The sequence below is a fragment of the Polistes canadensis genome, unplaced genomic scaffold (genome assembly GCF_001313835.1).
Source record: "Polistes canadensis isolate GaletaPanama2010 unplaced genomic scaffold, ASM131383v1 scaffold_1, whole genome shotgun sequence".
NCBI lineage: Eukaryota > Metazoa > Arthropoda > Insecta > Hymenoptera > Vespidae > Polistes > Polistes canadensis.
The window spans coordinates 1,790,862-1,814,104 of record NW_014569548.1 but is presented as its reverse complement, the minus strand read 5'-3'; the positions used below and the strand labels follow the sequence as shown (position 1 = coordinate 1,814,104).

Sequence of the window (23,243 nt, the reverse complement as noted above, 5' to 3'; positions counted from 1 at the left end):
ATGAACGATGGGCTTATATAGGGATGTAACACGTGTCTTGCCGCTAGTAATATACGAGCGAGTTAGTCAAGTTGAAGAGGGACACCGCGTTGGCATTTCGCATCACACGTGCAAAAGAGACATTCTTTTCGCGCATTCATAATTCAATTAAATTGCATAATTAGGTTTACTTAGAAAATTTGTTCTTATCTTTCCTTGATAACCAGCATTAACTAATTTTCTATCGAATTTAATCTCTTTATACTTATATTACTCAGCTTCTATAAATTCATATATTACCTAGTTGAAGTATGCAATACTGCCTTGTTTCATATTTAAACAGGTCAGTATAGTTATTTCTGGGTTTAGCTAGTCATTTCGGGAACGACGAATTTCACACTTTAACGCTATATATATATATATATATATATATATATATACTATACTATAAACTCTAAGGCTATATATATTATACATAGAGCACTCATACAAACGTATCTAGATATAGATTTCATGTATCTCGAGAAATGAAAGAGGGAATGGAATATAAAGAGAAAGAAAGACAAAAACTCGATAAAAAGGGCGGACGAGTGACGTCTACGCAAAAGTAAGAGTCTCGAGAAATAGGGTCCCGAAGAAGCGATCTATCATATATCCCTGTTTCTCTTTCGCGGTCGTAAACAAGGAAACGAGAAAACGCATTCGCCCTGAGAGTGAGATATCTATAGAGAGAAAGAGGAAAAGAGAAAATACGAAAGAGCTAGTTCATGGTCCGAAAATAGAATCTCGCGTGGACTCTTAAAGGGAAAGAAAAATATCGAGAAAAGTATAGTAAGTCGTTCGAAAGCTATCATTATTTACGCTACTTCGATGGTGTTTCCTCGAAAACTCTATTAGCAATACCAACTTGTAGAAGAAAAGTTAATAACGAAGATCGTTGACGGAACCGGAAGCGGAACGATGCACTACGTAGCATAGACTACATTTCTTCATTCTATGATACAAACCTTACCAAATCCGTTCATTAAATTAGTCTTCCGGCGACATCTCTCTCTTACATCCTTTCTCTCAGTGCATTCTATTATTCCTTTGGAAACACCCATTAAATTGATATCATGCAGCTTCTCTTCTCTTTCTTTTTCCCTTTCTCAAAAATTCAATTTTTCTTTTACAGTGGGATACCGAGATCACAAGAGTTTGTTCATCAAAACGGAAAGAGAAATACGAAACCAGCTCGGCCACGATCCAACGACAAAAGCAAAGGATGACGCCGGTGATATTGTCAAAACTTTATTGTCAACCGTAACGCCGTCAACTTGCACTTTTTTATCATCATATTGTATAATAAAATTCAGAAGAATGTTCCTGTAAAACCGAGCACTGCCCCAGTTTTACTCGAAGTAACATAATATCATGGTATACAAAAACACGAAAATGTCGTAAACCAGATACTCCAAACGAATTGAGTCGCATCGAGTCTCGGAAGTATCTCACGAATCGGAGAAAATTGAAATTCTTAAGAATTAGTTTTGTTAAATAAGATCATGATATCGGATTGTTACTTTCGAGACATTTTCCAATTTCATTATGTGAAATAAAAAAGTGATAAAAGGTATGATATGTAAGAAAAATAATGCACCTAATAATTAGCGATTGGTTACAGTTATTCGATGCATCATGTTACGTCCTACGATCTATAACGGATATGTTTACTCAATATCGTTCGAAAGGAACAAAGAAATCGCGTAGTACAACGTTAGATCTTTCGCACATAGATATATGTCTTTTTTATGAAAATAATCATTATATTTTGGATTATATATCATGTAGCTACTAAACTAAAGACTAACTATTTATAAAGAAAACAGTGCAGAACGTTTGATAGAAATTGAGAGAAAGAAAGGAAAGGACCGCTTTTATCGTCTAACGAGACGCCCTCGCGACGTTGTATAAGCACCTTAGACCCTACTTCTCCCTTCTTCTCTACTCCTTATTAACTCCATTTTCTTCCATTGAACTTGTACACGCGCTGCGCAAGACTTCACGGGTAATTAATTTGGTTTCGCAATTTCTCTTTAGCGAAGAAATTCTTGTAATTTACGTTCGTTTTCCTTCTTTCTTAATCACCCTTTCTACTTAATCGTTTTCTTCCCATCTCTTTCTTTCAAGATATAAAATCGTTATAGCCAATTTCCTACTGATTCCATCGAATAAAAAAAGCAAGGTATGTTCTACTTGTTCCTTATTAAGATCGATTGCTCGACAGTTAGATCCTATGATTAAAATTATAATAAGAAACACATACAACTACTAAAGGGAAAGGCAAGTTGACAGGACATTGATTTTTTCTAAATTCTACGCAATTGTAGGAGTCCATTAGGACCATACACCGGTGCAAGCAGTAAGACTCGATACTTGATTGTAATTTAATTCGGAAGAAACTTGCTTTCATTTTCCTTGTATATAGAAATCATATATTCTTGATATTCTCTGTGTTTCTTATTGTTTAAATATTAAATAGGGCCGAATTTCGTAACAGTACTTAACTATAATAGAATTTCTTTGTGATCTTACAAGTTGAAAAATAAAAAATGTAAAAATAATTGTACACACTAGTAGATATCTACGTATGTAGGTTGAGAGATGAAAAGCCGATGAAGGAAACGAACGAACGAATGGAAAAGCAAAACTGTGCACGATGGGTAGGGGTCAAGTGGCAAATATTAGTACGAAAACTAGTATTGCCGAGCTTACAAGAGCTTCGCAACGAAAGCTGCTTAAACGCCCCGACTACCACCCTCTATTTCCTTCTCTCTCTCTCTCTCTCTCTTTCGCTCTCTTTCCTTTTCTCGTTTTTTCGTTTGCTCCACCTTTATCCATCTCCCTTTCGGAACGATCGATTGGGATCCGACCTCAACAAACTTCGTATACCTCCCATATTTTCTTCTATTTCTAAGCTTCAAATTTCCAACGTTTGCACGCTGCAAAGAATTCGTTGCATTAGACGATATGAGTAATCAGAATTTCTACAATTACGAACAAGAAGAATATCATTTATTCATCTTTGTTTCTATTTTTGTGTGTAGCAATTTTAATACGAGCTTAGTGACAACATAGAAAGCACTCTGGCTTGAAATACAAAATTCGGATAAAATATTGAACGCCTCCGCGAACGTGAAAACGCGATTCTTCTCCCATTGGCCTTGACCGTTATTAACGACTTTTGAAAATCTCCTTAAAATGTTATTAACCTTAGAGAAAATCTATTGTTTTACATATTTTCGGGGCGCATCGAATGGCTTTTAGGAGTACATATTAGAAGGTTGTAAGTCGTGGCGTAACTTTTTCATTTCCTTCTCTCTTCCGCTTTCACGCACCGTTCCCGCAAACGCTCCCGCAAGCGTTCCGTCATCTACTCTCTGTGTGAGTTTGTGCGTATACGTGGATCGTGTCACGTACCTTTCCCGTGGAATATCTTTTGTACGTGAGGCACTTCAAGGAACATAGGTATACTCTAGTTTTCTCTCTCTCTCCCACCCCTCCTCCTCATTTTTCTCTGAATTCAAAGAACGTGCGCACAAGGACGAGAAAAAGGATCGAGCGAGCCAAAAACGAAAGTAAGAAAGAAAAAAGGAAAAGGTGCCGAGCTGTTCCGACTAAACGATGAAAAATGTCACGAAAGCGGTGGGTTGGTTCAGTGGTAACGACGCCGGTAAAAACAAAAAGGCAAACCGCGATAAGGCGCTCGCAGAATATTTTCAACTTAATTACCCACGCTACTACTAGCGAGTTACCTTCCTTCTTGGTAGAACGGAAGAAATATGAAGTCGAAATATGTCACGTAAACGCAGGGCCGTACACGCGCGAAAAGCTTTAGAGGCAAATGCTCACGTCCCACGTCATTTCCATTAGCGAAGCATGCAAACGAACCTAGAGATAGAAACGCGTGAGCGAGCTCTGGGACGATATCCGCTTAACGTCATTGTCGACAGGATAAGGAAACGCGCGTGAAAAGACGCGTGTTCAAAATCAAAGAGAGAGAGAAAGAGGAGAGGGTCGACTAATGGGATTCGTGTGTTACACGAACGAAAGCGTCTACGGAAAACAGGGAGAAAGTAGCGACATCGACATCGGGAACAACGAGTACGTATCGGATGCCTTAGAATTTCGTTAATTCAGCAGGGATATGGGGTTTCTAGATGGAGAGGGTGGGTACGCCGGTTTTCCAAGCACAATCATTCATATTTAACGGGCCATTTGATGGATTGTGCTCCGTAACAGAGCAGCAGAAATACTGAAGGAGAAGAAGGAAGAGGAAGCGAAGGGGGAAATGGAGGTACCACCGGCTTAAGGTTCCCGCCGAGAGGTCGAAAACCGGGTCCTACGGGATGATACTGCATCAGTCACCTCCACCTTCTTCTCTTCCCTTTATCAACTCTTCTTATGCTTCCTTTACCAACGACTAAACGTTTTCACGCAGAAATATTTAACTCCAGGATGGCAAATTGCGCTTCGGGCCTTTGGTCAACGAACTCGCGCATCTACTATTTCACCGGGTTTTGCGGGCAAACCAAGGCGCGACGGGAGTTTATACGAACCGTACGCCTCCCTCAGGACCTCCCTCAGATAAGATATAATTCACGCGAGCTACCAATCGAGTTCTCTCTCTCTCTCTCTGCGTATAAACAACGCAGAGGTCTCTTAAAATACGCGATATTCTTGATCAATAGAAATGATAATTCTCCCTTCATTATATAAATACGCAAAGATTAAAAGAGAGTCCTTTTTCTTCCTAATGATTCTTCCAAGGCGAATGTTTTTGGATGAAAGGAAAAAAAGAAAGAACGATTGATATAGTAAAAGTTAACGATAAAATCAGAATTGGATATTTTGACGAGAATGCCGCAGGAGAAAAGGAAGAAATATACGTGATGAATTCGGGGCGACGAGTGCAAAACATCGCGGATGGATAAACGGGCTTTTGGACTGTGGCCAAAAGGACTCCCCCGCAGCGGGCACTCGGTTCCTTTTCAACCGAGCCTGCCGTTATAACAGTTAATTTGCGTAATGGTGTGTTTAAAATCCGCAGTTCGGTATAGAAAAGAGCAACCGCGTTTCTACCTTTTTCCCGCGCTCTCTCTCTCCCTCTCTCTCTTTTGCGCGCGCGTGTACATCAGTTTCCACGGTAGCGACAAAAATTTCCATCGTACAGCAAACGCCCGGAGGATCAACGTCGCCTGCGGCATTTGGTCGCAAGGGGCGTTGACCTTTTTCCACGAATAGGAATTTTCAAGCGGTCGGATAACGCATTTCGTGGCCATTGCTACGATCGATCGAGCAAATTTTATGCTCTACAAAATTCCAATAATTTCTGATTCTCTCACCTTTGATTCTTATTCGCTCGAATCTTGTCGGCTGATATATAGTATATTCAAACAAAGCTAGGTAGCTAAGTTGCCAAAGGCACATCTATCATTCCCCCTAGCTACTCCTTGAGATTCGTTAATCATCTCTTCCAAAACCCGTACAACGCGAGAGGAGAACCGGTCTCGAACTAACTTTAGCACTGTTATCGTTCAAAACTTGTTAACATTCCGCCGTCCAGGAAAAGAGAAAGGGCCACTAGCTGAGTGAGCTTTTCTCCCCAAATGATAATGAGAGAAAGGACGTAGAAATATCGTGAAATGCGCGCGGCATTGCTCCTTCGCCGTGGCCTTCGCCGCGGCCTTCGATGCGGGCTTATTTTCCACATAAAGATTTGCCTTGCTGACTCTACGACGCTTTCCTCGAGAAATGGAACAACGGAAAATGGAAACGAAGAGCACAAAAGTACTATCAACAAATTTTCCTTCCTGTTGAATATTTTTGTTCGCCGACATTAACAATTGATTTTTCCTAGCGTGTTAACGTTATCTTTGTTTTATAAGAGCAAAACATATTAGCAAAGAATACAGCATCTGTCTTTAGCCTCGTCTATCACGCTTAATCTCTTTTTCCTCTCATTATAGTTGGTACTTTGATCGCAACGAATTCACCCTCGGGATATCGTAGAGGAAAGGTATTCGGTAACACGCAAGAAGTAGAGGATTCGGAAGATAGGGAAGACGCGAATACTCGCTATACGCGAGACTTCCAGAAGGCTCAAATTGCAAAGGGAAATGCTTCGTATTCTATTAAAGGTAGGACGACTCGTAGAGAGAAGACTTAGCGCTCGATGTTACTCGAGAATGCTTATCTCCTCTTTCTCTTTCTACACTGTTTCAACGAGTGTACTTGTTCCGTTATAGACGAGGATTAGTTACACGAAACCGTTTCCTTCCGAGCAACGTATTTACGTTCCTTACGAAAACGACTAGTCTTTGCAGATCGATCTTTTCCTTATTGTTAAACGTCTACAGCGAAAGTCGAAACTTTCTTATTTGCATTAAATCTTTCGATATCAAAATGAACAATGGAATGTATAGTTCTGTAGTACTAAGAATTACTAATGGAAAATACGAAACATTATAAAACAATTAAATAATTTACCTAATGTCGAGAAAACAAGTAAAAAAATTATTCAACGTTCGCATTTTGATATGCGAATCTTGAAGTTACTTTTTATCGAAGGAAAAATGTAAAAGAAAATTTCGCAATAGCACCTCACGATAAGATGCAACATCGCGTTACTCTACTTTACGGTCAACGGAGGCAGAATCGATTAGGAGCGTCTCATTGTTATTCCAGAGTGGTGTACGCTTTATCTTTTCGCACGATTTGACGAAAAGTACCTTCTCTCGACGGAAACTTCGCTGAAATAAAATCTTTTATTATATTTGTCCGCAAATTCGAGATCTCCTCATCCGGTATCGCGAAACGTTTGCGAACCGAAGACGTGATACAGCGATTTTGATCAATGTTGCTTTATACATTTAAGCACGATTTTATTCGAGTATCTCGCTTCCACTCTGCTACTCGTCAAACTTAACAGAAGGAACAAAGATATATTGCGAAATCGAACGCGTAACGGGAGCGTATATCTGTCTACGTGACTCTGAAAAATTATGGCTATTTTGTCGGGCGGCCATTATCATATATTTACGCCCGTTGTCGACTTTGTGGCAATAACTCTCCATGTATTCGACGCTAGCTAAATCATCCACGTTATTTAACGTGACCAATAAAATGGGTTCATCTCTCGTCGAATCTTGTCTCGACATCATCGATCATTGACATCAAATAACGACACGTAGATAGATATTACGCAAGAGATTAAGTTTTAGCTTTCAAGTTTAGCGCTGAATACGAAAAAAGAAAAGTACAATAATGAAGCCATTAGCCGTATAGACGGGTGGTCGAATAAATCGCAGCTTCACTTTTGTTGGTTGATATCAATCGAACGAATTATCGGAGAAAATAGAAAGAGGAGAAATTGAAAGCGTATATGCTTTGGATCGTCACCCTAGCAACGTGTTTAACTTAAATGCGAGATACGGGAACGCGAGACGCGGGAACAAGACATTTAAGCGTCTAGACGCTAAACGGATAGACAGCTGCTTTATATTCCTCGGATGAATTTTATTATTACCACAGAGTTTTCCAAAGAAAAACAAGGAACTTTGGAACGCGAGCTTGACTAATATAAGTCACCGTAAAAACGTCGATTCTATTCAAGGAATTGAACTTGAGAAGAATGCGAAATCAACGGAAGAGATTATTTTCCCGACGTATTTTCCATATATAGCGAATGAAAAGTGGAGGGTGCTCGTAATAGAGAGAGAGAGAAAGAGAGAGAGAGAGAGAGAGAGAGAGAGAGAGAGAGAGAAATATAAAGCACTTTACGGCCATATGTCTGCAATGGTAGCGATAGAGGGGCGAGCGAAGTGTAGACAGTCGGACAAAATACCTTGGTAAAGCACGTATTTAAACGGTCATTGGCCTGGCATATAGGGAAGGTACAAAAGCAGAGATGTGGAGGTCGAAACCAAGTTGGTGCTGCTGCTGCATATCGCCTGCTGCTGCCTCCATTGGACTAGCAAACCTGCTGAAACTGTTCCAGAAACTCGAACGGAGATGAGCACAGTGGGCTGCATACGCGACCTGCCTTTCCGCGAACAAATTCCTCCTACGTGTTCCGAATTGTCAAAAGCCCGAAGCCTTCTCTTGCCACTGCTCGTTTCTTCTCTCTCTCTCTCTCTCTCTTACTCTCTTTCCACCGGTAGTTTCGGATCCGTGTAGTACGTTATAGGTGACTAGATGAATGCTACTAGACATTGCAGAAACTATACGCAAATTCTCGTTCTTTTTTCTTTTCAGTAATACGACTATGTAATATCGAGCAATACAGTAGGGAAAATTATACGTTGATGAAAATAGAAACGTTAACGATAAGAGAGAAAAGTCGATTTCTTGGAACCGATTGACGGAAAAGAAAGACGAAACTACTTCTCGATCTCGTTTGCGGTTCCATCCTAGTATTTCTTATTTTTCTTACACGTCCATAACGTGAAAAGCTACCCTTCGTATTCTCTACAAGGTAAATAGAGCATATTTCTTCTGGAAATGACAGGAAATTCAATAATCCTTTCGCAACAAGAGTCGAAGCGATAGGAAACAGAGAGATAAAAAGAGAGAAAAAGAGTAGAGTGTAGCAAATGAAGAGACGAGATCGTTCAAGGCAAAGAATGAAAGGAATAGAGGGAAAAACAGGAGGAAAAATAGAAGAAGGCTATCGCGTTGAAGCAATCGACTCGATAGAAGTACGATACGTTTCCGAATAAACTATCGAAATTTCTTGAAGTTTCCCATCATCGGCACATATTTCGCATTATCGTGCTTTTCCAAGATCATCCCTTTAAAGCTAGATACGCTCTGCGAAATAATACTCGCGCAACTATGTACTATCGTGAAATTTCTACGAATTCAATGGAAGCGGGGAGAATAAAAAAAATGCTTAAGGTTGCGCCGTAAGACGATGGATTTGAAAATCGTGAAAGATTTCCAGTCCTTCGCAAAGATCGACATTTCTTTTCCGTTTGTATCTGCAATGAAAGTATTCGATGCTCTCCCGCGTACTTTTCTCGGGTTGCTTTCGATTCGAGAAAAACCTAGAATAAAGGAAAGAGGAAAGAATAACGCTAGGAGTAAGAGAATGAAGAAGAAGCACGCCCCGACCAATCGCGTCGCGAGAATAAAAATCTCATGTATGTAAAAATATTCAATCGACGGTCGCCCTCCTTTCGTTCTTTTCCATGGTCTGTTACCTTCTATGTTCTCGGCTTTCTTTCTTGTGGGTTGCCTTGAAAAGAAAGAAAATCCTTCTTTCTTCTCTCTCTCCGTCTCTCGATATTCCGTTGAACGTTATTTCGCAACTTCTTTTTGTCACGTCGTCAACTGCACTTTTGACTCCGCGCGACAAACGCGCGTGATTTCTCGTTTCTATCACGTTTGTCCAAGCATAACACTTTATTACGTCGAAGGAAGAGGGCTAAAAAAAGAAGCACCAAGGACAAATTGGCTGCTCCCTTTTCCCGTTCCGATCTCTCAGAGTCCCTTCGGACCTTTTAACTTTTCCCCGATTCGCATGCATGAGCGAGGACAACCGCGTTATATTACAAACATGTTGGACGCATTTCCATGATCGTTTCGAATTTCGCTTAGATTGGAAAAAAGTCACTGTCTGCAAAAACCCATTTTAACTTCTCGAAGAAGTAGGAAGAAGGGAATCGTTCGTTTCACCGATGATAGAAACTATTTTGACGATAGATTTCGGACAACCTGAGCCAAATAAAATGACTATATCAATAAATATTGTATTGTGCCGATCGAGGCAAAGTAAGTACTCAGATTTTCTTCATAATTCATACCTACTTCGATAATTGGAAGTAACTTTATACTACGGGACGGATGGTAAATAAAACGATATAGAAACACGTCAATGTGGCACGTGCGAGCTAGTTTTCGCTTCATTAATTACACCGAGAGATAATTACATTTTCGCTATGTTTCGCGTGAAACAGTTTTGCGGAGGTTGCTCCATCGGTCACTCAATTTACGCACTATTTCGTATCCTTTCTCTCTCTCTCTCTTTCATTCGACGTAGGTTGGATAAGTCGATCGGGCTTTAATTTTTCGACTTTACGCTTTTTTCATCTCTCTCCATGGAAGATTTCGAATTGTTTCTAATTCTGACATTCGTTGTGATAGAGGGGGTAATAATTGAAACTCGTACTCGCGACCGGACCGTAGATACGTAACTTAATAATCTCGGAACAAATATGGCTTCATCATTAATTATCATTGGAAATCCGAGTTTAAAATTGTCGAGAGGCTGCGCCGATATTGGCTGATATTGTGTGTTGAGCAAATACACTCGGCAAATATGGGATATACGCGGTGCACGGCACGGAGCTCTCGTAAGCGAAGCTCGCGAAACGTTTTTGCTACCGAAATCTCAATCTCTCTCTCTTTCTGTGAAAAAGGACCTTTGAAATCACGGATAAAGCTTTCTCGTATGCTCGAATATAATTTATCTCTCGCCGTATATACGCGTGTGTATATATTGGTACATACGTAATACGTACGTGGATGCTATATGCGAATCTCGTTCGACAAAATTATTCGCTTCTCACGTTCTCGTGATATTTTCGTAAAAGTTACTCTCCGATTAGAAATGATTTGTTTTCTCGTATCACGACTTTTTTGCAAATCGATTAATCCTCGCTAGAAAAGAGTACCATCGTCTTCGAAGAACAACAGATGAAAAAATAAAATATAAACCACAATTTTGGTTTTTTTTTTAATTAAATCGTCGCACAATGAGAATAGAAAGAGATGGTGAAAAGTGAATTTTCAACTATGTTTAGTTAGTTCATCGTAAAAAAAATCTGAACGATGGTTCTCTTTTCTAGAACATGCAGGAAGCACTTTAAATACGTGACAGGGTATTCCGACGAGAGCAGGGTTACGGCGAGACGACATCCGATGGTAGTCTCCTTGATGTAACGCTCGAATAAATTTGAATAAAGATTTGGACAGCGCTCAAAGATAGACACTGATTTACGTCTTGAACGGTATATTATTATTACGAGCGCCAGCCTACGAAGCGCCCGAGACAATTTCCCGGCGATGCCAAAACCGTCGTCGACGACGAAACGCTTGGAAATCCTTATTTAATGGATAATGCTCCGAGCTAAATCTTCCGCTGTATTGTTTCACTTACATCAGAAAAGACACACCGTGATCAACGGACAAGAAAACAAATAAAAACCGACCTATGGCGCGTTCTCTAATTTTCTTAATTGCACCAACAAAATCAAACAATAAGCAGAGTCGTCTAAAATAAAAGTAAAGAACTTATTATATACAAAATTAGCAATTAATTCATAAATGTTTTGAATATTAATTCTTCATTAAGCATCTATAAATAGGAATTTAAATTCATTTATCATTTCATGTATTATTAAAAGCATTTTCTATATCGAGCATTTTGAAACGATACTCTCTTCGACGATCAATTACTTTTACGAAGACTTACTCCATAAAAAGTCGATTAATCTTTTAAAAAGACCAGCATCGATCTAAAGTTAAGACGTGAATAAATGCGGGTCTACGAGAACACGATACGTCATATACAGGTGTTCGATGAACGCGTAGGCGGAACAGTCCAAACATTTCCACGATTTCTTTTCCTTCCAGTCCTCAATCACCTACCCAAATAAATTTCCCTTTCAAGATCTTGATATGCCTCAACCATATCTAATTCGAATGACGATTCGTCGCCAGTGTAATAGAACGGTGAGGGTTACTGTTGCGATGCAAATCATTGATTACAAATTAAAATTGCTTTCGAAGCATGTCTGAACGAAAAAGAGAACAAGAAAAAGAACAAGTGAGAGGAGAAAAACAAAAGGGGCTTGCAATTTCATTATAGAAAATTTAAATTCAAATTTGGTGAAATGCAGAGAGAAAGATTGCATTGCCCGCAAGCATTTGTGCAGATAGACGCGTGGACGAGTGAGCGCGTGTGCGACCACGGAAAATTATAAGGCATGAAAAATGCAAAATGCAAATACCGAACAGCGACGTTCGTGAAAATGAGCAAAAAAAAGGAATGAAATATCCGACATATGCTAGACGAAATACGCGATACGCCAAGATGCGTAACTTGTCCGTGTTATTTTACCTATATTCCTTTTCTTGTAATGTAGCTATCAACGTATACGGGTGCATCAAGCGTAGCTGCTCGTGACAAGTCAAATGTAGTTCATATGTAACTTGACGTAGATATGCAAATATATACATGGAAATAGAAGAGAAGGAAAGTAACAACACGAAAAAGCGCAATAATACGCTATGTAAGAAAGCGTCCTTTCTTTCCTTTTCCCTATTCCTCATGTATGTAGTTAGAAACAACAGATGTCTTCAACGAAGTGCAGTCAATAGCAGGTAGAATATTTTTACTCGTTCGCAACTTTAATTAGTTATTATATCCACATATTCCATAAGACTATATGAAGAAGAAAAGGCAGATAAGTCTAAATTGTTGAACTTTCTCGCATGTCATGAAACGGATAGAGAAAAAAGATAGTCACGTAATCGCGTGAATCGTTTTCGAAGAACGTAGGTGGTGACACGTGTCTCTACCGATGATGGCACACGCTAGCACGATAAGCCATTGTTCCGAGGAATTTGAAACTCGTGCTGATGCGGTGCAAGCTGTGGTGTGACGACTGGAAAGTGGCTTATCGTGTTGGACGATCGCGAAAATGCCAAACGAAAGGGTAGAATGCGCGCGCGCGCGCGAGTACAGAAGCGAGAGAAGGAATGCGCTAACATCAAACTCGACCCACTAATGGAGCTTCCACGTTTAAAACGTACCCACGAATGACGTTGCATGCTCGTTTCTTCTCCCTCTATCTATTCAAGTCTGCGTCTGCAAAAAAATAACTTGTTACGCGTTTGTCGACTACCGTCTTCCGTTTACTGGAATCCTGACAAACATCCTACTCCGATTACCCTTCTTTCCCTCTTGCCGACCACACATCTCAGTCTCATCGTTTATCGTAACACTTACAATTCTTAATAGCTCATTTCCTAGTAACGGCTTTACAGCCTGATCAAAAACTGACCAAACTATTTATCGTATACTTTTCACTTTGAAGATATTTTTTATCTTATTGGATAAATATATCGCTATTATTTAATAATCTATATATCGTTTCGTCTTATTTTCTCATATAGAAAAGAACAGCCAATGATATCTTTATAGTCGTTCAAACGACGAAAAGAAAGCATATGTCATCGAGGAAACTATAGTTGATACGAAAGAAACAATGACGCTTACATATCGAATCGTAAATGGATTCAGAAAGAACGAAGTGAGTCGTCTGCTGTTGACAAGTACCCTTTAGAAAGAAAAAAGTCGTTCTATGATCGTAAGAAATTGACTCAGAGGAAAGACGATTCTCAAGAAGTATAGTAGAAGACGGGAAAGTTAGGAAACAGGGAAAATGTTACGTGGTAAACAGCTACGAGAACGATAGTGGAAAGACATCGTGTGGGGACAGTTGTTTTGGCCAAGCTTATTTTCCGGACAAACGGTCTCGAGGACTTCGCTTATACTTCGAGAATCGACTTATATTCTTTCTCTTTCCAACAAAACAGAGTAAAAACGAAATGGTCTCCCACTTTCGAGTCTCATACTGTAGGAAAAATAATTTACCAAAAATATGTGATCTCGCATTGCAATACAAGCTATCGTATGATTTATTCTTAGAGTAGATGCGAATACTTTTGCGAGACCAATTTCTTATCATTTACAAAATTATTTTTCTCTTACAATGTTCTTCTTCAATTAAATTAATATCGATTAGAAAGTTGAATAATCCTAAAATAAATATCCGTGTATTAGGATTTTGTATTCGAAAAATTGGGCTTTTCGGTAATCTATTCGCGATGTATCTTTTTTTAATCGAACTTCTACTGAAGACAATAGCCTATTGTGATTTGTAAATAAATTGTAGACGTCTAGAGACAGTCTCCCTCTAAGCATTCTCAAAGCATTATCGAACTCGATAGCAACAGTATGTATTTGTGTATGCATGTTACGTATGCACGTATACATGTACGTTAGAACAACGTGCTCGCACACGATGTATATTTTTGTAACGATCTTCGCGAGTATTCGGTATTAATCACCACAGTCCATCTTCTCTCTCGCATCGCTGGGAGAACAACGACAAAGAAGAACCAATCCAAATAACTAACGACACCATTTCTCTATCGTTTATATTTTTTTATTAGCAACGATTACTTTTGCCCGACTTGAAAATGTAATACCTCTTTGTTCGATTTAAAAATTCATCTCGTTAAGCGTGGTCCAGATTCAACGTACCGTAATATCGAAGTAGAGACGAACTTTCAAATGCTTACAGCTTATCACACCTGTGCTCGTCCCATGGTACCACGAGTCTGATATCGAGAGAATCGATCCCAATCTATTTATCTCTCGTGCTTTCTCTCTCTCACTCTCCATCAAGTCTACTTCATTTTGAAACCATCCACCGACGATTTGGATCTAGAAGACTCGTTTACTGCATCGCTGTTTCCAACGTGCATCTATAATTTACACATCCATTATATTTGACTTTTTCTTTAAAAAGCAGCTCATCAAATGCACAGCTTTTACGAGCTACTAAGCTCCATCTTTGACGCTGACTCAAACCCTCATAAAATTCAACGTTAGGAAAGAACAAGAAGGAGAAGAGGAGAAAGAAAGAGAGAGAAAGAGAGGGAAAGAGAGAGAAAGAGAGAGAAAGAGAGAGAAAAGATAAAAAGCTCAAACGGTTCGGTTGGCAGTCAGAATTCTCAGAGTCAACGCATGCTCGCGAATAAATATTTAACAAGCGCATAGACGTCCACGCAGTTCAATCGAATTTATCCATTTAATTCAGTTTTCCTAGTTCTCAAAGATGTAGGAAGCATCGTTTCGAATAAATATAGTAATATAATAATATACAATAAAAGAATGTGTATTTGATGTTACATGAATCTTTTCTTTTAAATCGAAACTTGAGATACGAAACTAGGAAAGAAAGAAGAAAATTTCGGAATGCTGACGATAGTTGTGCGTGTTGGTCTCTCTCGTTTTCTCTTTTCTTCTCGCAACTTGCGTAACACGCACGCACGCGACGCTGGCTGACCCACATGCATGATCTTTATTTAAACTTGTTTCCACTTCGTCGTCATTTACTATTCGTGACCACTCTTCCGTCGGTGAGTCATTATTCCTCGAAGTAAATCGTTCAAAATGGATAGAAAAAACGTAAGGTATTTTTTCTTTTCTTCAAAAAATCTATCCAGGTAAACAGGTATTTACTTCTTAATTAAAGTCAATTGATCAACATAATATTCTATAAAATATAGCCACTTCCATAAATATGTATTTATGTCGTTCCTCTTTCTATCTCTTTATTTAGCATAAGTTTACATACTAAAATGTAACAGCACTCTAGCAGATTGTGACGTTTCCGGCAAGAAAAATATTGGATCTTTTCGGTTTTCCCTCTAATATTGCTATCTCTCTGAAGAACGTCAAAGAAGAGAAATACATCAAAAATTATAGTAATTTCTTTAGGAGCAATCCGAGCGTGAAGGGGTAGAATCGTTTTCTTGCGAGTATTGTGGTAGTGGAAAGAAAAAAAAGAGTAAAAAATTGACGTGTGTGCGGGAAAAGAGAAAAGTCTCCCTCATATAGCACGTCTGAACAGACACAAATACCTGAATCATCCCGCGGGAAAAGTCGCATTTCGAAGGCGTGAAAATCATGAATTTACAGTGTCGCTTCTATGTTTTACTCCCAGGAGAAAGCGTTTCTCGACAACGTTGACTCGACAACGTTGACTCGACGACGTTAAGTTCGAAGGAAAACCCTATTGAAATTCGTTGTACAAGATATCAATTTGTTTTATTTGTTAGAATTACATAGTCCATATAATCATTTTCGCTTCTACGTGCGCTCGCCACGTTTTACTATTGCTCTCTCGGAAAGTCATTAATCAAATTCTGTCGAACAATAAAGAACAAGAAAAAAGTGGCAGGAAATAGAATATACTATACTAGAGTATATTATTTTTCCCTTTGATCCATTTAGTCGTTCACGCGTTTGTAAGATACCGTGAAGGAAAAGTTGGGCTAGGTATTAAGGGATTATTAAGAAACGCAAGCTCGTGCTCTCATAAGCACCTTTCATGGCGAGCAATTACCTACATATTTGATGGCCTCGAGCTTCGAGCAGAAGCAAACGCATTACCGTCACTCTTTTACCGACTTTCCTTCCACGCAACCAAATTATTTCCTACGTGTATTTTTCAATAATACCTATTTCTCAAAGAGCTATAGATATAATTTCGTTAAAAGACGGAACGGACTTTGTTGAAAAAAGAAATAAAACTTGGACGCGAATAAATGGAGGACCAGTTTCACTGATAAACGTCATTGACTGGACTTACCGAGTTAATGGCCGTCATGTTACTAACTCGAGTTGGATCTGTATCCACTAGCACGCTGTCACTCTGCAACAAAAACGATTACGTGTCAGGCTGATGATACAAGGATCGATTCTCTTATTACGATGTTACAATGATATAATGCGCTAGAATGTAATTATAATGGAACGGCGTTGACTCTAAAGATATAGAGAAGTCAGTGTTTGCATTTAATTGCATTTGCAATAGTCGTTGATAATTTGTTTTATATTTGGTAAGTTGTACGCTTTGACTGTCAGAAATTATCGAGATGGAAATTTTCAGTTCGCCGCGCGTCGGAAACGACGTTGGTAGTAGGTCCCGAGAATCACTCAAGCGTGTTTTCGAAAGGACGCCGAGACAAGAGGAAAAGAAAAAGCGAAAGAAGAAATGGTAGAAAGACGGTGTCGGTGGTGGTTGCGGTGTTGCTGGCGGAGAACCATAGAATCAAGGCGAAAGAGCCAACGTGCAAATGTCGTTCTGAACTTTGATCGTAAACCATCAACGGATTTCTCGGCTAGGTGGAGCGTCCATCTTGAATGTCTGCCAAATCGGTTATGCGCGAATACATTTCCGTGTCAAATTTTGAACAAGGTTAATGGGTGGTATCGTGGAAATGGCCCGATATCGTGGCCCGAATTTTGGGCACAATAACGAATACGAAAAAGGGAAAGTAGCTGAGAGACATACGAACGAGTCAAGAGTTCATTGCAGCCACTGTATTCACGTTTCTTCGCAAACGAACGGTACATATATGTTTAAAAATAAATGAAGTTATTCTTGTCAAATTGTATAATATAAATCATAGTATCGTTTGAGTCAATTTCTGCAAATAGAAATATCCGACGTTCATAGAAACTCGACGATTTTAACACGGATTGATTGATACACGACGGTTCTAATGACATTTCTAAAGTATAAAGTCGTTCGTGAAGTAGGAAGACGGTCAAAGTCAAAAGCTAAAGTGAAACGAGAAAGGCGTTCTACTGTAAATTACGAGTTTCAGGTAATTTACGAGAATGCGATGCTACTCGCGAAATCGCGTCGCCAGACACTTGTCGTCGAGAAATTTGCGAGGGTGCCCAACTCGCTCCATAGCTTTAAACGCTTAGTATTACAATTTATAACGATAAATAATCATATTGTGCTTTTATTTGTTCGTTAAATTATTATATTTTGCATTCCTGAATCTACTAAACATTGTATTCTAATAAAATGTAATAAAATATAAAATGAGATTGTTACTTTAAAAGAGTGTGTACGTTCGACGGCAAAGAAAATTCCGAAATTTTCGGTGAACCCCGCGAAAGTAATAAGGATCGAAATGAATGATACGACTATATTATATAACCGCATCTTTCTCGCTTCGATTTAGAAAATTTCGCGGACGAAACGACTGTGTCGTCACGTTTTCGATTATAGAAGCGGAAAAAGATGGATAAAAAGAGATAGAAAGCGAAGGCGACGCGTTCTACAAATGAAACTACACCGGATGATTGATGGACAACCAATTGTCAGCAAAGCTCCGAATAAACGCAGCCTCGGCGATAATTCACAGTTGAATTCTTGACACGAACCAGGGTCGTTAAAAATGCTGTACGACAGAAATCAGACGAAGATCTCCGAGCATCACCCCATATCGTTATATTAATATTGATAAATTATTATTCCTACGTCTTCCGTATCTATCCGCCATATTCCATAGTTGTTAGTTGGTAGTATTACTATTAGAAATTAGACTAGAAGCGGTATGAAAAATATTATACGCCTGAGTTCAATTAAAAAGTTATGTTTACGACGATGCAGTTATGGGACACGAAAAACTCGGAAAGAAAAAGAATGTCGCAAAGGTTCTCGGAAGTAAGGGAGTTGGAAAAAAAAGAGGTAAAAAAATAACAGGGCTTGTACAGTGGTGCTCGCGCAATGGGCTCGCGCAATGGGCTCGCGCAGTGGTGCTCGTACATCTGTCGAGAATGTAAAACCTAGTATTTGAATAATTCGCAAGAAGAGCCTTCGAAGGAAAAGAGTAGTGGAAACGGATGGCGAACGGGAAGTGACTTTTTGTGAAAATTCCTCGAATATAGCAGCCTTGGAAAACATTATCGAGGAGGTTAGCTAGATAGGAGGTTTACTAGACGAGGAAACGGAAGTCGAACGATTTTCGCGATACGCTGCTGTCCGCCGATATACTGCATAATTTACGGACTTGCTAATCGATAGCTCGTAGCTCTTGGAGCAACAAACGCTTATGTTATTCCTCCCGTTCTCTTCAATATTTATGTTTTGTCAGTGACTCAGCACGTAGGCACGACCACGCGTAAAAGCGGCGAGAGAAGGAGAACTTTTCGAGCGATTTGATAAGTAAACCGAATATAATTTTGCCCTATCTATTAAAATAAAGGAGAAAAAAATATCGCATTTATTGCAGCAAAGACTCGTTCACGTTTTCGTGTAGTACATATGCGTATACTTATCGACTCGCATTTATTATTAATCACGAACGGGATCTCGGAACTAATTTTCCTCCAGAGAGCAGATCGTAAACAGCGATGTCGGTGCATAAACGGTATCCGGAAGGGTAGACGTTAAACGGACCGAAAGACGTGGATGGTCGCCTACATATAGAACAACGGGACGTTAATATACCTACTGACTGAGACGAAAGCGGACTCGAGAGAACCATCCACGCGACGATGATACCAGACGAAAGCTCATTGTGATGCTAATAACGCATGCATAGAGTCATCGATCATCGCCCATTCCGCTTTCCGCTACTAAATCTTTCTTTCCTTGACATCCTCCGAGTCCTTTTCCTTTTGCATAGTAGATTTTAAAAAGACAGTAATCTCACAAGAGGGAAATATTACAAAATATGCTAAGTCTTAGCTCGTGATTTATTTCGACGATTCAAAATGAATCGAAAAACTAGTAAACTTTCAATAAACGAAATAAAGTTCATTTACAAGTGGCATATTAAAAGCAAAAGTTAAAAGCAATTCGCAGAATTAGTAAATTGCAGTAAATTCGCGGTGTACTCTGTAATAAAAAAAAAATTAAATCAAGCGGTGCGATAATTTCGTCGACGTGGCTAGGTAGTAGTTCGTCTGAAAAACCAGCCTTCATCTATCCAATCATAATTTAGTCACATTAATCCTATTTTTCCAATATTAACCGAAGCCTAGTTGAACTTGGAACATGTTTTTCTCTTGGATTATTTTTTCTAATTATATCTCGATAGATAAATCAACGGGCAGTGTTTATTTGTTGGATGTTTTGAGCTGTCGAGTCGAGAGACGATCGTGACAAAATACGTAGGACGAACATAGATAAATATGTAGGTAATAACGGATAGAGGGTTGGAGAAACGTTACTCGGAAGAGTCGACTCGAAGAAGGTGATAATATAGTGGACGTGGCAGCACATGTCCTCGCGATAACTCCGTACTTCTCTCTTAAATTTCCCAAGAGTATACTTCCGAACGTTTTACAGTCTCGCGCGCAGGAAGAAAACTCTGTGGTTCGTATTCGATGCGCGCGGCAACGATAGGTATGGACCAAGTTAGTTTTCGTCTTAGAATTTTTCCTTTTAAAATCCGAAATTCGAAGCCACCTCGAAAGTGGCAGGATAAGTTAGTATAGGAGGGAAGTTGACAGTCCGTGAAGACGTCTTGCGCTGTCGAGAATATCGTGACAAAACGCGCCACGGTCTAAGAAGAAAGATAATAGAACGCATAGAACGCATAGAATTGGCATCGAGGGCAAGGGAAGAGAGAAAAAGGATAAAGTTAAGAAGAAGTAAAATTGTGTGTGACTCTTCGTGGTATTTATACAAAGGTTGGAGTGTCGCCAAAATGCTAGACCGACCCTATCTATCGTCGGAACACAGCACACCTCTTCTCCCAATCTCTCGATCTCTTTTTTCCTTTTTCGCTTTTCTTCGCGCTATGGTAGAACCAAAAGCACACTCGAGCCACCGTTTACACCCCCAGCCTGCATATACCCCTATATATTCTGGATATATACCGAAGCATCGCAACTCCGGAGAAGCACTCGAACGGCTTTATTTGTCAACCACTTTGTGCCTATCGCTAAACTTACCAGTCAAAATTAAAGCTCTCTGATTGTTAGTCTAATGGCTAAAGTCATCATGGCGCCACCGCTGCTGCTTCTGACGTTGCTGACATTGCTGACGTTGCTGACGTTACTGACGTTTCTTCACTACTAATGGTATCGTTTGCCAATCGAATCGTCTACTACAATAATGGCTTTTCAACAGTTTCTTATACGCTTAGAGAGAATATTCAAAAATGAAACTAATAATCGATCGACGTTAAAAGTTTATTCTCAAAAATTGAGAAGATTTTGAACGACGATTGGACACAAAGCTTAAATGGATAAAATCAGGAGACACGATTTCGACCTACCTATTCGATCGTACGTTTCCCAGATGTTCTCGTCGATCTCAAAGTCACTCGGTTCCATAAATACAATGTAAGATGTCTATTTTTAATGCTGTACCGTAAGGGATGACCGTATGTCGCAACGCATCGCGTCGCATCGTTAAGGTTGCGTTTTACGCGGATTAAAGTAGGCCGACGTATTTTAAGAATTATCGAACGAACAAGCACACTCGATTGTGAAGCATCGAAGAAAGATCAAAAGTTGTCCTCGCGTGCCCTGGCAAAGAAGATCAATTTTATCTTGGAATGAATCAAATTGAAAACTTGTCAAATCGTAATATCAAAATGGTCGGAACGCGTAGAACGCGCGACTCGCGTAAATATGTCGGAGAAAACCGGTACTGTCTCATTAGCCAGAGATCGACCTAATTGCGAAAGAAAACGTCTGGCGCACGCGAATCGTTGTCTCAAGCACCACGGTTGCCGTCTGCCACTACCGTCTTTTCCATTTTCAACTCATACCGCTCTCTATTTATAGACATTTCGTCCAAGTGTAAGAGACTTTGTAGAGTTCAAACTCGAAGAATTAATGGATATACATCGCATGTGCAATGTTTAATGAACCAGCACCTGTTACTCGAAAGACATAATTTACCTTTGCAAAAAGGATTTTATTGTTAGTAGCCAAGGTTCCGTTCACATTTTTCACCACAACGAAGGATCGTTCTCCCTTAACGAAGACACGACACACGATAATTCGTAGAAGGGGCGAAAGATAGGGGGCCGACACCTAGGCAACTCTCTCTCTCTCTCTCTCTCTCTCTCTCTCTCTCTCTCTCCCTCTTTGTATACTCTCCCCCTCCTCTTGTTCTTCTTCGTTTCAGGATCGAGCCACGCGCGAACTCGGCCTGTTCGAGAGGCGCTGCCGGCGACGAAGGATGCAACGCACCTTTACATCTCTCATTCTCCTCTCGCTCGAGAAAACGTCTTATCACCGAGGATGCCAATAAAATCGAACTGTCGTATACTTCAAAGTTTTCTTTTTGTCAAGTTCCGAAATCGTTTATGAAACACGTTTATCGTACGAATCTTCCATGATGGCCGCCGGCCGACAACGACACGCGCGTCGCCAAATATTTCCCTCTCTCGATTATTGCGTACGAGAACGACAAAGTGAGGAAGGAGATGGGAGGGGAGAGAGGGAGAGAGAGAGAGAGAGAGAGAGAGAGAGAGAGAGAGAGAGAGAGAGAGAAAGATGCAAAGACGCGCGCGCGGTAGGAAGACGCGAGCAAAACTGACGACCGAGAGAGCGCCGCTATTTTCCGCGTGCACGCACGCACGCACGCACGCACGCACGTTTTGCTCTCTCTCCTCAGGGTTGCGTTGGGTTGCGTCGGGTTGCGTCGAGTTTCGTCGGGTTGCGTCGCGGCTGCGTTCTCCCCACTCTGGGACGCCCACCACCTGTGGTCTTCCACCCTCTTCCACCCTCTTCCACCCTCGAACCACCCTCGAACCACCCTCGAACCACCGCCTCTTACCACCTCCACGACGCTAGGTGCAACTCGCGCACACGCACCGCGCCGCCATCTTGTCACTCCTCTCTCCCTCTCCCTCTCCCTCCCCCCCTCTCTCTCTTTCCATCTCTTTTTCCTTTACATACTATATTTACCTGTCTCCTCCGAGCTTCTTTCCGTCTCTTTCTCTTATTTTCTTTTCAAGCCATGTCGAATTTTCACACAAATTTGAATGCTTCGATGTCTCCCCTTATCAACTTTGTGTCTCTCGTACACATGTATGCGTGTACATGTAAAAGTGAGACTTAAAGGTAAAAGACATCGAAAAGAAATTTACTCTATATAATGATTATATTGATTATTTTTAATATATTCAAATTATATACGGATGCACGTTGAAAAGACTAGTTATCGGGATGCGCGAGTAGTTTTCGTAGAAAAGTTGCTCAAACTCATAAAAGGGATAGTTTACATAAGTTGTAAAAATCATTGAACTTTATTATAAAAATAATTATTAAAGCGTATATTTGAAAGGTACACAAGGAATATAAAAATGTACAAAATTGTTAAAAAATAGATAATTCATTGCGACTCTTGCCATTGCCTTAATTTGCAATAAAAGAAGTAACATAAATTAAATAAATAATACGAACGACAAGAAGGAAAATAATATAAGCAGATTAAAGCAGCATTTTAATACTAAACTAATTAGTGTTAAATGCAACAAGAAAAAAGTATAAAGAGAGCGGAGAAGAGCACGTTTCCTTTTCTTTTTTATTTGTTAAAAGAGTCTAAGAACAGGCTGCTCCTCGAATTTCACGATGTCGATGCTGACAATGAAACGAT

At 39.9% G+C, this 23,243-nt stretch overlaps 1 protein-coding gene across 1 annotated transcript in view; it reads right to left on the bottom strand.

The window, feature by feature from the left end:
• The window catches only part of LOC106793622, a 96,097-nt gene extending 73,914 nt beyond the window's left edge, over window positions 1-22,183 (bottom strand). The window contains exons 1-3 of the mRNA XM_014760718.1: window positions 21,833-22,183; window positions 21,539-21,613; window positions 16,470-16,532 (exon numbers count right to left, since the gene is read on the bottom strand). Of these exons, the coding sequence (XP_014616204.1) occupies window positions 16,470-16,532; window positions 21,539-21,613; window positions 21,833-21,847 (153 nt within the window). The 5' untranslated portion in view covers window positions 21,848-22,183. The remainder of the gene's footprint in view (window positions 1-16,469; window positions 16,533-21,538; window positions 21,614-21,832) is intronic.
• Window positions 22,184-23,243: the final 1,060 nt, after the last annotated feature.